This window comes from Polypterus senegalus, chromosome 6 (genome assembly GCF_016835505.1).
Source record: "Polypterus senegalus isolate Bchr_013 chromosome 6, ASM1683550v1, whole genome shotgun sequence".
In the NCBI taxonomy this organism is placed as follows: domain Eukaryota; kingdom Metazoa; phylum Chordata; class Cladistia; order Polypteriformes; family Polypteridae; genus Polypterus; species Polypterus senegalus.
The window spans coordinates 177,097,004-177,111,313 of NC_053159.1; the positions used below are offsets into that span (position 1 = coordinate 177,097,004).

Sequence of the window (14,310 nt, forward strand, 5' to 3'; positions counted from 1 at the left end):
CATTATAAAACTGCTCAAAAAAATAAAAGGAACACTATGTGGTCTATGGCCGGCTTGTCATCCCGGCCAATACCCCCAGGCCACCAGATAGAGCCCTCCCTGTAGTTTGGAGGTGCCCCGAAGACCAGCAGGGAATCATGGACAATGGAGTTTTTATCCACAGCTCTGCTGGATACCACAGGGGCCGCAAGAGGGAGCAGCAGGGAGGAGCCAAGAGTCATATGTGCCCTATAACCCGGAAGTGCGTCATAGGCAGAGCGACGGCAGAAGTGACGTACTTCTGGGGTGAAGAAAAGGACTTGTACCTGACCCGGAAGTGATAAAGAATTACATGGACTGGGGACTGGGAACACTTCCGGGTCAGGGAATATAAAAGTACTGTGGGATTTCCCAGATAGTGAGCTGAGCTGGGTGAAAGGGTGGCAATGCGTCTGGGAGTGGGGAGAGTATTATTGTAGTTATTATTGGTTTGTGCATGAGTATTGTGGGGGAGAGGGTGCTTTGTGCACTGTTGCATAAAAATAAAGTCAACCTTTGGACTTTTTTCCTGGTGTCTGGAGTCATGGACAGGGGTTCAAGGGAGCGATAGCGCCTCCAATCTGTCACAACTATGAAAACACATCAGATCTCAATGAGAAAAAATATCCTGCTGGCTATCTCTACTGATATGGACTGATATGGTAATGTGTTAAGAACGAAAGGATGCCACATCGTTTGATGGAAATGAAAATGATCAACCTACAGAGGGCTGAATTCAAAGACACCCGGAAAATCAAAGTGAAAAAATGTTGCCAGCAACTCCAAATCGTACTCAGTAGTCTGTATGGCCCCCACATGCTTGTATGCATGCCTAACAACGTTTGGGGGGGAGGGGCATGAGACTACAGATGATCTGGGGGATCTCCTCCCAGATCTGGACCAGGGCTTCACTGAGCTCCTGGACAGGCTGAGGTGTAACCTGGCGGGCGGCATTGGACGGGCTAAAACATAATGTCACACCCAAGAGGTGTTCTATTGGATTGAGGTCAGGCGAGTGAGCGTGGGAGCCAGTCAATGGTATCAATTCCTTCATCCTTTCACCACATGAGGCCGGGCATTGTCGTGCACCAGGAGGAACCCAGGAGCTACTGCACCAGCATAGGGTCTGACAGTGGGTCCAAGGATTTCATCCTGATACCTAATGGCAGTCAAGGTGCCGTTGTCTAGCCTGTAGAGGTTTGTGCGTCCCTCCATGGATATGCCTCCCCAGACCATCACTGACCCCCCACCAAACTGGTCATGCTAAACAATGTTACAGGCAGCATAATGTTATCCACGGCTTCTCCAGACCCTTTCACGTCTGTCACATGTGCTCAGGGTGAACCTGCTCTCATCTGTGAAAAGCACAGGGTGCCAGTGGTGGACCTGCCAATTCTGGTATTCTATGGCAAATGCCAATCGAGCTCCACGGTGCCGGGTGGGCAGTGAGCACAGGGCCCACTAGAGGATGTCAGGTCCTCAGGCCACCCTCATGATGTCTATTTCTGATTGTTTGGTGAGAGACATTCACACCAGTGGCCTGCCTGCTGGAGGATATTTTGTAGGCTCTGGCAGTGCTCATCCTGTTCCTCTTTGCCCAAAGGAGCAGATACCGGTGGGTCCTGCTGATGGGTTAAGGACCTTCTACGAGGGGCCCTGTCCAGCTCTTCTAGAGTAACTGCCTGTCTCCTGGAATCGCCTCCGTGCCCTTGAGACTGTGCTGGGAGACACAGCAAACCTTCTGGCAATGCCATGTATTGATGTGCCTGCCATCTGGAGAAGTTGGACTACCTGTGCCACCTCTGTATGGTCCAGGTATCACCTCATGCTACCAGTAGTGACACTGACCGTACACAAATGCAAAACGAGTAAAAAACAGATGAGGCGGGAAAAATGTCAGTGGCCTCCCTCCACTTGTTATACCATTCATTCCTGTTTTGGGGGTCATCTTATTGTTGCACCTCCAGTGCACCTGTTGTTAATTGAATCTGTTTATAAGCTCAGCTGACTCACTTCACTCTCGCATTAAAATGAAATAATGGGCAAAATACTTTAGTCATTAGTAAACAATACAATAGTCTAAGCTACAGACATGTTTAGAAAAATCTGTGCTTGATTAATCACGTTAACATTATACAAAGTTATTGTCCGTTTTTCTGCTTTACCTGCATTTTTATCACACTTTAATATTGTTTTGTATCAGTATGCTGCTGCTGGAGTATGTGAATTTCCTCTTGGGATTAATAAAGTATCTATCTATCTATCTATCTATCTATCTATCTAATCTCAAATGCTCTGGATTCTAGAAGTATCCCCACCCACCATTACCAATGACAACATCCAGATTTAGACAATCAAGATGCTAGGTTTATTATTCCCGCAAAGCACCAGACTGTGAACTGGTTCAGTATTTGTTTCACATAGCCATGGATTGTAGCAACGTGCTTCATGTCTTAATAAGACATTTCACACTCTTGAGATACGTTACTCATTGCTTGTTGTTGTACAGTATATCTGTATTAGCTTTAGGTGCCATAAGATGTTTGGTAACAAGTCTTGATAAAGCATTTAATACTATTGAGCTATGCCACTGTTTCATTTGCTGTATATCCTACAGTGAGTCAGAATTGGCATTACACACCACAACAAACTTCAGGTAGCCTGGCAGTATATGTTAAAAAGCAATTTTACACTTATAGAGGTATGCTTCCAGCAATCAGTGTTTATGGATCACTTGTAAGTATGCTTTTTGTTAAAATTTACCTGACACCATTTCCTAATAAAGGAAATAATTCTGTCGATGTGTCAAACAAATTAATGAAAACAAAAACAAAAATGATTTATTTAGAAGCACTATCCTCTTTAATAAAAATCACACTGGATTTCTTTTAGCTGTTTTAAGTTATCAAAACTAGTATTTTCCGATGGAGTACCACAGATCTACAGACATAACTGCAGTTTGAGCTACGGTAGTACAATTTGACAAAGCAGGACACCTCGATAAAACACCGTACGTGCAAATTGTGTACTCTTTTTATGAGGTAATATGACTGCTACTGATATTCCATACATAAATAAATAACACTTACATTTCGGGAAATGAATTTAATAAATGGTAGCCGGTTGGAAGGATATTCCGGATTGAAATTAATCAGTTCTGTGGTTCTCCACAGAGATTCATTTCCTACCCACAAAAGGCAGGTGAAGTCGGAAATATAATTCTTTCACGGATGTCCAAAGATTGCTTTGCAAACAGATGTACTTTCACTAATTTTACAAAGATTGGATATATCAAAAACAGTTTTAAATATGCTATGTCACGTTCAATACGTGTCAAATTTAGGAATAAACAGATACAAACCAAGTTAACCTTATTAATAACTAGAACGAGGCGCAAAGCAGAACTACATCTCCCAAGAGGCATTACGAAGGGAAGCACGTGAGTCTACAGGAAGTAGCGTGCAGCGCGCGCTTGTGTTACGTCTGTCTGAGTGCTGTGTGCTGAAATGGCGGGTAAGTTGTATAAATTCATGGAAATTACAAAGTCTAAATTTAGTATATTAATATTGTATTTCTTTATTAAATCAGTAAATATAGCAGTTCGCTATCTTGTTGTATCCGATGTGGGTTGATAACGTATCGCTCTAAGAATGCTCAAAGCTGAAATATTTTTTATTATGGTTTATTTATAGTGTAGATTTGACCTGTTTTTACAGAGATAAAAGAGAAATAATGAAAATAAAGAATGGAAATGCCCCTGACAGAGACTGTGTACGACAAGCATGGGCCTGTTGGCCTTCTTACAGGCATGTAAGGTTTAACGTTGTTTGTCTTGGTCATTAATATCGATTAGTTATCGCTGATTTGCTTGAGTGACAAGTTACTTAAATATACTACTTCGTAGTGATCCTCGCTGTAAGAGATGTCAGTTTTTATTTGGCTTTTTAGAGCTTGAAGCGTTCCCTGTTGTAAGTTGTATGTGGCTATAAATTTGTCAGATATTTGGGTGTGAGAATAGTTTACTGAAAATGAATGCATCATTATGTTGCAAAAATCTGTTGCTGCTGTTTCCAAATTGATTTCAGCGTGGCGCTCATTTTATCGTAAGTTTTAGTTTATCATGTGGTCGGACACGAGTCTGTTTTTTTAAGAGCAGAGAGAGATCTCGTGTATTTATAAAGTGTGGAAATCTAACAAGAATGACGGGCTGACAGCAGAGGAGCTTAACAGAGAGAGGCTCCAATGTGCGAAGGGTGACAGCTCTGGCGACTTCCTCACAAGGGAGTTTAACTTTCATTTGTTCATTAAGGATGTAACGTGCAGATTCAGATCATGGCAGCGGGAAGCTGAAGCCTAACTTGGCAGCACTGGGCTAGAGGATAGAACCAACCATGGACACAGTGCCAGTCAATCACAGGGACACTTTCATGATCACACCCACATTTAATTCTGTTTAACAGAGTATAAAATTACAAAATAACATGATTGTCTTTGGGCCGTGTGAGTGAAGTTTCAGTAGTAGTAGTAGTACACCGCATAAGGCCACATAGTCATTTGTAAAGCAAATGACATCTGACAGTTAACCCTTAACTACTCACGCTGGTGTATTTTGTACACCAATCTCAGTTATTTTTGTCCCACGTCCTTTTACTCGAACCTACTGGCAGCATCCGCTATCCCTCCTCCGCTTGATTCACTACAAGTAGTGTGTCGCAGTGGTTTCCCTCGGAATGCACAGAAGCCAGTTCCATATGGTGCATTTGGTACATTGCGAAGGTACTTATGTATATATGACAACAATGAGATGCAAAGAACATTCAACAATTGAAGTGACTTGTGATACATGTGCATATCCTGCAGTGGATGAAAGTGTGACCGACTGGTGACGAACGAGCACTGGAGAAGTGGATCAGGTTTATTTTCAGATAGTCCTAGACCAGTGGTCCTCAACTCTGTCCTGGAGGACCCCAGTGGCTGCAGGTTTTCATTCTAACCTCTTTCTGAATTAGTGACCTGTTTTTGCTGCTAATTAACTTCTTTTGAATTAAGTTGAATTGACTTGTTTTTTAAGAATTGTTCCCTTGAATTTCTTCATTTTTCCTCCGATTTGCTTCATTTCTTTCCTTAAATGGCACCCAAACAGAAATGAAATGTGAAGTGAGTGAGCGAGCTAACAGAAGTCCAGCAAAGTCAGGACCTCAAACTCCAATCAGTTGCATGATTAGGTGTCGATTCTTGTTGTTAATTAAACCCGTTCTTTAATTCAATATTGCTATATGGTTGCGAGACATGGACGCTATCCAGTGACCTGAGACGAAGGCTGGACTCCTTCAGTACTGTGTCTCTCCGGAATTTGACTTTGTGTTGCTCATGGAGTCCCGAATGAAGCACATCACCTGCATTGTGAGGGAGCGTCAGTTACGGCACTACGGCCATGTGGCCCAGAGGGGACTGGGCGGTCTCATGGTCTGGAATCCCTACAGATTTTATTTTTTCTCCAGCCGTCTGGAGTTTTTTTGTTTTTTCAGTCCCCCCTGGCCATTGAACCTTACTATTATTCGATGTTAATTAATGTTGATTTATTTTGTTTTATAATTGTGTCTTTCATTTTTCTATTCTTTAATATGTAAAGCACTTTGAGCTACTGTTTGTATGAAAATGTGCAATATAAATAAATGTTGTTGTGTTTCCCTGAGGGTGATCCAGCTTGTAAGATCCTCATTGTTGGGGACCCGAGTGGCTGGACCAGGCCAAGGGGACGCCCACATAACTCCTGGCTGTGGCAGATAGAGGGTCATTTCCGGAGGGTGGGATTGGACCGCGTGTCTGCCTGGGGGGTTGCCAACCGGGATCCCGAGTTGTTTCGTCGTGTGGTGGGTGCGGCGACGTGCTGTACCAGTGCATGCTCCCCAACTTGATTTGACTTTAATTCTATGGCTTGTTGCAGCTCTCGTTGTGCAATAGCATACATTTCTGAAGTTGTTGATTTTCTCTTTTCTAAGAGCTCTGTTAAAATGTTTTGGGGACCTGAGCCGATCAACGTTCCTGAGACCTTCATTTTTTTTTATTTTCAGATACTATGTGATGGTCACAGTTTGCTGGTCCTGTTTTGGCTCATTTTGTATCTCATTATTGTTTGGCTGCTAATTAAGGGGTCTGAGACGTAAAGAGCAAGTCAGTTAAAATGAATTCAGAATAAGTTAATTAGGAGCAAAAACAGATCACTAATTAAGAAAAGAGTAAGAATGAAAACCTGCAGCCACTGCGGCCCTCCAAGACTGGAGTTGGGGATCTCTGTTCTAGACTCTGTCATACTAGTCAGTAACATGGTATTAATTTACATTATAAATATGTACAATTTAAAATTATTGCAATATTTTATATTACAACCTCACTTCTTCTTTCGGCTGCTCCCGTTAGGGGTTGCCATAGCAGATCATCTTTTTCCATAATATTACAACCTCACTGCATGCATATAAATAGCCGTTTTAACACTGGTGCATAGAGTATACCGCCCGAGTACTTATGAGATGAGAAATGGTGCGAGTAGTTAAGGGTTAAGATTTTAAGCGGTGTTTACTACTTACTTACTTGTTTGCCGCAAGTCCACACAAATTCATGAAGCTAGTCTCCTAATGCTTCACTCCTCCTCCACGTCCCAGCCAAATTAACAAAAATGGTATGTTGTATGTAATCCAGTAAGACAAAAATACACTTTAGCCTAATGCTTGATTTGGTAAGGTCCCGCATGAGAAGTTGGGCATCAGACTAAAACAAGTGGGAGCTCTTGTTGCAGTATGTAGAATTGACTTAAATGCAGGAAGCAGAGGGTATGAGGAAGCTTATTAGAATAGATCAGGGGTCCCCAACTCCAGTCCTGGAGGGCCCCAGTGGCTGCAGGTTTTCATTCTAACCCTTTTCTTAATTAGTGCACTGTTTTTGCTGCTAATTCACTTCTTTTGTATTCATTTTAGTTGACTTGTTTTTTTTAAGATTTATTCCTCTGAATTGCTTCATTTCTTTCCTTAAATGGCACCCAAGCAGAAACGAAATGTGAAGTGAGTGAGCTAACAGAAGACCATTTAAGTCAGGGCCTCAATCTCCAACCAGTTTCACTCCAACCAGTTGTTTAATTAGGCTCCGATTCGTGTTGTTAATTAAACCCGCTCTTTAATTCCATGGCTTGTTGCTGCTCTCATTGTGCATTAGCATACATTTCTGAAATTGTTGATTTTCTCTTTTCTAAGAGCACTGTAAAAAATGTATTGGTGACCTGAGCAGATCGGCATCCCTGAGACCTTCACCTTTGTTTATTTTCAGATATTGTATGATCGACAAAATCATGTTTTGGTTCATTTTATATCTCATTATTGTTTGGCTGCTAATTTAAGGAAAAAGAAACAATTAAGGAGCGCAAGTCAAATAAAATTAATTCAATAGAAGTTAATTAGCAGTTAAAACAGGTCACTAATTAAGAAAAGGGTTAGAATGAAAACCTGCAGCCACTGGGGCCCTCCAGGGCTGGAGTTGGGGACCACTGGAATAGATAGACAGATACAACTTTATTTCTCCTGGTGGGAAATTTAGCTTTTTATAGAAGCTTATTACATAAATATACACACACTATGGTCTAAACCAGGGGGTGTCAGTCCTGGAGGGCCACAGTGCCTGCATGTTTTCGTTCCAGCACACATGCTAGAATCTAATCCTTGCCAATTTCAGACCTTATTTAATTTTACGGCTTGCTAGTCTGCAATGTTAGGTACTTATCTCAGTGATTTTTTTTTTTCCTTTCCAAGGATGATATCCAAATGATTTGAAGCCTAAAACTGATAAGTTTCATTCTGTCACGTTTTTCTCTTAAGTGTTTTATTAAACCAAACAGTGCATGATGAATCTGCACAGGTGTAAACGGAAACAAGTTCAATGGAGGACTCCTTTGTCATTTGTATCTTACTGCTAATAAGGACCCATTAAAACAGTGAATGCAGCTGTTTAAGACTGAAATAAGCAATTAAGGGTGGGGAACCTTAACAAGCGAGCCCACTAAATGAAGCATCAAAATGTCACTTGAGCGATAAGTGCTTCATCATGAATAATTGATTTCATGTTAAGAAACTGGGTTGGAAGAAAAACCTGCAGCCACTGCAGTCCTCCAGGACCAACATTGTCCACCTCTGGTCTAAACACACACCAGAATGACTAAAAAGAAAGAGAACTTAGCAGCTGTGGGACTCACAGTGAGGCATTCTATAGGCATATTGCCATTGGTATGAAGGAGTCCCAGTAGCATTTCTTGGCGTACTTCTTCTGAATGATTTATTGGGTGAAAGTCCTCAGTGTTGGTGTGTCAGAGAGGTGATGTGCAGCGTTGTTCATCATGGGACTCAGTTTTGTTTTAATTCTTTCCAGAGTGTGTTCCATAGCTGAGCCTGCCTTTTTAATCAGTTTATTGAGTCCGTGTGTCTCTTTTGAAGTGATGTTATTGGCTCAGCACATCGGGTCAGGTTGTGGAGCATGCATTGGTAAAGTGTGTTGCTGCACCCACCACACGATGAAACACCTTGGGATTCCAATTGGAAAGGCAGACATGGGGTGCAGTCTGACCCCCAGGAAACAACCATCTATCTGCTGCAGCCAGGTGTTACGTGGGCGTCCCCTTGGCCTGGTCCAGCTGCTTGGGTCCTCAACAATGAGGATCCTTTGAACCAGGTCACCCTCGTGGAATCGTGCCGCATGGCCATAGTGCCATAAGTGACGCTCCCTCACAATGCAGGTAATGCGCCTCATTTGGGGTACCGTGAGTAACCCCACGTTTGACACAAAGTCAAACCAGCAGTACCCAAGGACTCTCTGAAGAGACACAGTACTGAAGGAGTCCAGTCTTCATCTCAGGTCACCAGATAGTGCCCATGTCTCACAAACATATAGCAAAATGTGAATTTCCCCTTGGGATTAATAAAGTATCTATCTATCTATCTATCTATCTATCTATCTATCTATCTATCTATCTATCTATCTATCTATCTATCTATCTATCTATCTATCTATCTATCTATCTATCTATCTATCTATCACAGGAAGCACTAGAACTCTAAAGACCTTTGTCCTTTTGCAGAGATATCGAGAGCGCCACACACCCCTTTCCAGCAACCTTGTGACCAACCATGGACCCTACAATCTTTTCCAACACCCAGTCCATACAAGCACTGAACAGAGTGGGAGGAAGAACACACCCTTGATGTACCCCAGAATCAACTGGGAAAAATGCAGAGGTTCTGCCTCCACTCTGCACAGCACTAGCAGTACCACAGTATAGAAAATCTCACTGGCCATGACATAGTAACAGTAATATTAATACATTTTATAGAATATGTAAAGCTGTCACTACACAAATTAAAGGAACACAGTCCCCTAAGGAAAAAAAAGAGACTACTCTACCCTTTCTTACATAGTTCATCTGTATTATGTGACCACTCCAGTCTGTCATTGATGTGGACCCCAAGTACCTGTAGCAGTGTACGACCTGTGCATCCATTCCCTGAATAGTGAATCCGTATAAAGGCACTTTGGTATGGTGAAAATCAATACGCAGTTCCTTAGTTTTGCTGATGTTTAGTTGCAGACAATTCTCTTTGCACCAAAAAACAAAGTTCTTCACCTGACTCCTATCCTATCCTATGTCTAATCCCTCTTATTAATACACCCCATACGTTCAGAAACATTTGAGAATTTCTGCAAGTAATATAACCTGGTGTTAGAGTGAATAGAAAAGGAGACAGGACTGTTCCTTGTGGTACCCGTGTTGCTCATAATAATATCAGAGCCTCACAAACTGAGGCCTGCCAGACAATCTTTGATCCATCCAGGACACCACAGGCTCATCCACCTGTATAATTCTAAGTTTACCCCTTAACAGGGATGGCTGGATGGTATTGAAGGCACTGGAGAAATTAAAAAATGTAATCCTCAGCTTTGTCCATGTGAGAATAAACCTTGTAGAGCAGATACACTTTATTGCCAAACGTGTTGGGACCCCCCTCCAAATCCTTGAATTCAGATGTTCCAGTCACTTCCATGGCCACAGGTGTATAAACTCGAGCACCTGGGCATGCAGATGGCTTCTACAAACATTTGTGAAAGAATGGGTTGCTCTCAGGAGCTCAGTGAATTCAAGCGTGGTATCGTGATAGGATGCCACCTATGCAACAATTGCATTCGTGAAATGTCCTCACTACTAAATATTCCACGGTCAACTGTTAGTGGTATTATAACAAAGTGGAAGCAGTTGGGAACAACAGCAACTCAGACACAAAGTGGTTGGCCACGTAAAATCACAGAGTGGGGACAGCGTATGCTGAGGTGTGCAGGAGTTGCCAACTTTCTGCAGAGTCAATAACTACAGACCCCTAAAAGCTCAAGATCAGTGTGTAGAGAGAGAGCTTCATGGAATGGGTCTCCATGGCTGAGCAGCTGCATCCAAGCCTGACATCACCAAGTGCAATGCAAAGCACCGGATGCAGTGGTGTAATGCCCCCTGCCACTGGACTCAAGAACAGCGCAGATGTGTCATCTGGAGTGACAAATCACGCAATCCGATGGACGAGACTGCGTTTGGCATTGGCCACGAGAACGGTACTCGCCTGACTGCATTGCAAGTGTAAAGTTTGGTGGAGGGGGGATTATGGTGTGGGGTTGTTTTTCAGGGGTTGGGCTTGGCCCCTTAGTTTCAGTAAAAGGAACTCTTAATGCTTCAGCATACAAAGCCATTTTGGACAGTGTCATGCTCCCAACATTGTGGGAACAGTTAGGTGATGGCAACATGACTGCGCACACACACCAGTGCAATAAACAAGGTCTATAAAGAAATGGAGGAGTGAGTTTGGTGTGGAGGAACTTGACTGACCTTAGCCCACTAGAACACCTTTGAGATGAATTTGAGTGGAGACAGCGAGCGAGCCAGGCCTTCTCGTCCAACATCAGTGCCTGACACTGAGTTCATGTGCGTGTGAAGGCAGGCGTCCCGATACTTTTGGCAATATAGTGTAGATAATTGCATCCTCCACTCCAGTCATTGTCAAATAGGCAAAGTGCATTGGGTCTAGGTGGTCTACCACTAGTGAACTCATATAGTCCAGAACCAGACTCTCAAAGTTCTTTTTGATATGAGACATAAGTGGCACTGGTCATTACTTGAAGAGGTGCCTTCCTTCACTGGCCATTCCACTTTAAGCGATAGGGGTTGTTAATGTAGTATGAGGTGGCATTGGGAGGGAAAATCTATTAAAAATTGTATTATTAAGAGTTGTGTTCCTCGGGGGTCAGGGCTAGGGCCACTGTTGTTTTTAACTTACTAGGAGGCTTCGCCCACCCCGTGTTTGGTTTTCCAGATATACACTTTTTAAGATTTTTTTTTTCTTTGAATTGTTGCTATTTAATTAGTTTCACTTTTATTTCAGAACTTCAGTAAAAATAATATTTGGAATCTTTCAAGTATCTTTTAAATGAGGTTCGTGAGACATGTGTTTAATGACTTTGTACCATAATTCAGGATAGGTTTCTCTGTTTGGAATTTCAGCACAGACAAAACGATCAACATCATCATCAGCAGTTAATAATTTTTTTTTGCAAAGTAACCACTAAATGCACGTGAGGTAAACTCCATTTTTGAAATTCTTTGACTTAAACTTCAGCCTTACAATATTTACATATTTCTGACATATCACCTATGTCCATATATTTGATCTCTATTCGCCTTCGTTATTTATCCGAGTAATAATTTCTCTTTCTTTGCGCTAATGTGATGTTTACTTTCTTTTTTTTGACACTGTCGTTTTTTTCTGCATTCGTATTCTATATTTTGCTCTGTTTGTGTTTTGCACCTACGTTTTTTTGAGTCTTTTGAATTCCAGTTTTCATTATCTCTAACCTGCTCCGCATGTGTTTGGCCCCCTTGTTTTTTAACCTCTTTATGACATTTAACTTTGTTTTCTACGCTGTCTTTTATTTCTGACCTCGCTTTGTCCTTCTTTTTTTCCAATGACACCTGGTCCGTGGTGATTATTTTTCCTTTTTCGAGTAATAATTTCCTTTTGTTTGTGCTACTGCGATCTTTACTTTCGTTTTTTTTATACTTTCTAATTTTCCTACTTTCATATTCTTTAACTTTTTCCACACGTGTATCACACCGTTTTTTCTTTTTTAAGCCTTTCAAGTTCCATTGCTTTCATAATCTCTAACCTGCTCTGCATGTGTATAGCGCCAGCGTTCGTGAACGTCTTTATGACGTTCTACTTTGCTTTTTACTCTCTGTCTTTTAATTCTGAGCCTAATTGGATGTGCTTTTTCTTTTCAGTTCCACTTGTTCTGGGCTGATAATTACTTTCCTTATTTTCAGAATTTGCACCTAGATTATTCTTTTTCTTTTTTGCTTTTTTTTTTTTCTCAACAACGCTTTTTAGTCTCTTTTCTCCGCGCTGCTCTTTCTTCTTTGCTTAGTTGTCTACGTTTCATTTATAACGTATTGTCCTTATACGCTTTATATGCGCTGAGAGCCTGGATCTGTGTGTGCTCAAAGCCTTTACACGACTGAGTGTTTTGCTGCCCGTGGTCTTATTTGGTAATTTTTGTAAGAAGGGCGTGTCTTGCAAGAATCTCATGTTCTATGTCCCCGCGAGACGGTCCTAGGTCAGTCTCTTGGCACAAAGTCTCTTGTTTAAGGTCCCTGCGAGATGAAAGAGATTGGCCACAGTCTTTTAAGTGGAAGATCACGTCTCGGCTCCAAGGATTTTTTTTTATAATACTGAGATCTAAATGATTTGGATAGGTATATAAACAACAACTGCAGTGGGCTGGCACCCTGCCCGGGGTTTGTTTCCTGCCTTGAGCCCTGTGTTGGCTGGGATTGGCCCCAGCAGACCCCTGTGACCCCGTTAGGATATAGCAGGTTGGATAATGGATGGATGGATATAAACAACAAGCTGGTTAAGTTTGCAAGTGTTACCGAGATGGTTGGAAGGGCAGTTAATCTAGAATCCATTTAATTATTAAAGAGGGCTTGGACATCATCCAGGTTTGGGCAGATTTGAAAACACAAAGGGAGGTCTGAAAACTGGTAGCACTGCTTATAAGAAAACCTCAGGACCTGTAGAGGATTCATCATCATGAATGCCATTAAGAAGGCTAACGGAATGTTAGGTTATATAGCATAATATGTGAAGTACAAGTCAAGGGAGGTTTTGCTAATGCTTTTTAATACACTAGTGAGGTCTCACCTCGAATGCTGAGCTACAGGAAAGACATACAAGTACTAGTAAAATGTCCAGAGAAGAGAGACTACACTGCTTCCAGGACTGAGTTATGAGGAAAAATTTAATTAGATGAGCCATCACAATTTAAACAAAAGAAGAATGAGGTGATGTGGCTAAAGTGTTCAAAATTATGAAAGTAATTAGTGCAATAGATTGAGACTGTGACTTTAAATTGAGGTCAACAAGCACACGGGGACACAGTTGGTAACTTATTTTTGCACAAATATTAAGAAGTTTTTCCTCATTCAGAGAACAGCAGACACTTGGAATAAGTGACCAAGTAGTGTGGTAAGACTTTAGGGACCTTCAAACCCTGACTTGATGTTATTTTGGAGGAATTAAGTGGATAGGATGGATGAGCTTTGTTGGGCTGTATGGCCTGTTCTTGTCAAAATGTTTCTTCTTCCTGAGAGGTCTTGATGGATTTACATACACACAGCTACACCTTTTATTATAGTTCTTTACTGTTCAGTGGTACTGCAGTCCACTGTTTGGGTCAAAATATTTAAGACTGGCAGGGCCATGCCTTCTGTAAATATTATTTGTCTTAACCAATCCTAATATGAGGTCCAAATGCAGGGCACTAGTTTGACAAGAGCTGATGACCTCAAATTGTGTATTGATTATGAAAAACGTTTGTGTCTTAGAGATTAGTTTTAGCTTTCCTACAAAGCAATTGATGATAAAAGTAGTTACTGTCTTCTGAAATTCTCTTCAGTTGTGTTGAAAGTAAACACTTAAAGTAATATGCTTCTCAGGGATGCTTTGTATCTTATTCTACCAGTATAGACTGCAGCTCACGATACACTTTACTATGTTAGATTAGATTATTGATCCCCACAGGGAAATTCAAATGCATACAGCAGCAAAACAAAAAAAAAAAAGATACAATAAACATATATTGGCTCAAAATGAAATATAAAGCAATTTACTAAAACATATAATACAGTACAATAAATATAAAATGTAACTTTAGTAAATT

The 14,310-nt window shown here is 41.4% G+C and overlaps 1 protein-coding gene across 1 annotated transcript in view; it reads left to right on the top strand.

Annotated features, from left to right (window-relative positions):
• The first annotated feature begins 3,443 nt into the window (after nucleotides 1-3,443).
• Nucleotides 3,444-14,310, top strand: part of hat1 (histone acetyltransferase 1) — a 96,488-nt gene continuing 85,621 nt past the window's right edge. Inside the window, exon 1 of the mRNA XM_039757624.1 lies at nucleotides 3,444-3,531. Within this exon, the coding sequence (XP_039613558.1) occupies nucleotides 3,525-3,531 (7 nt within the window). The 5' untranslated portion in view covers nucleotides 3,444-3,524. The remainder of the gene's footprint in view (nucleotides 3,532-14,310) is intronic.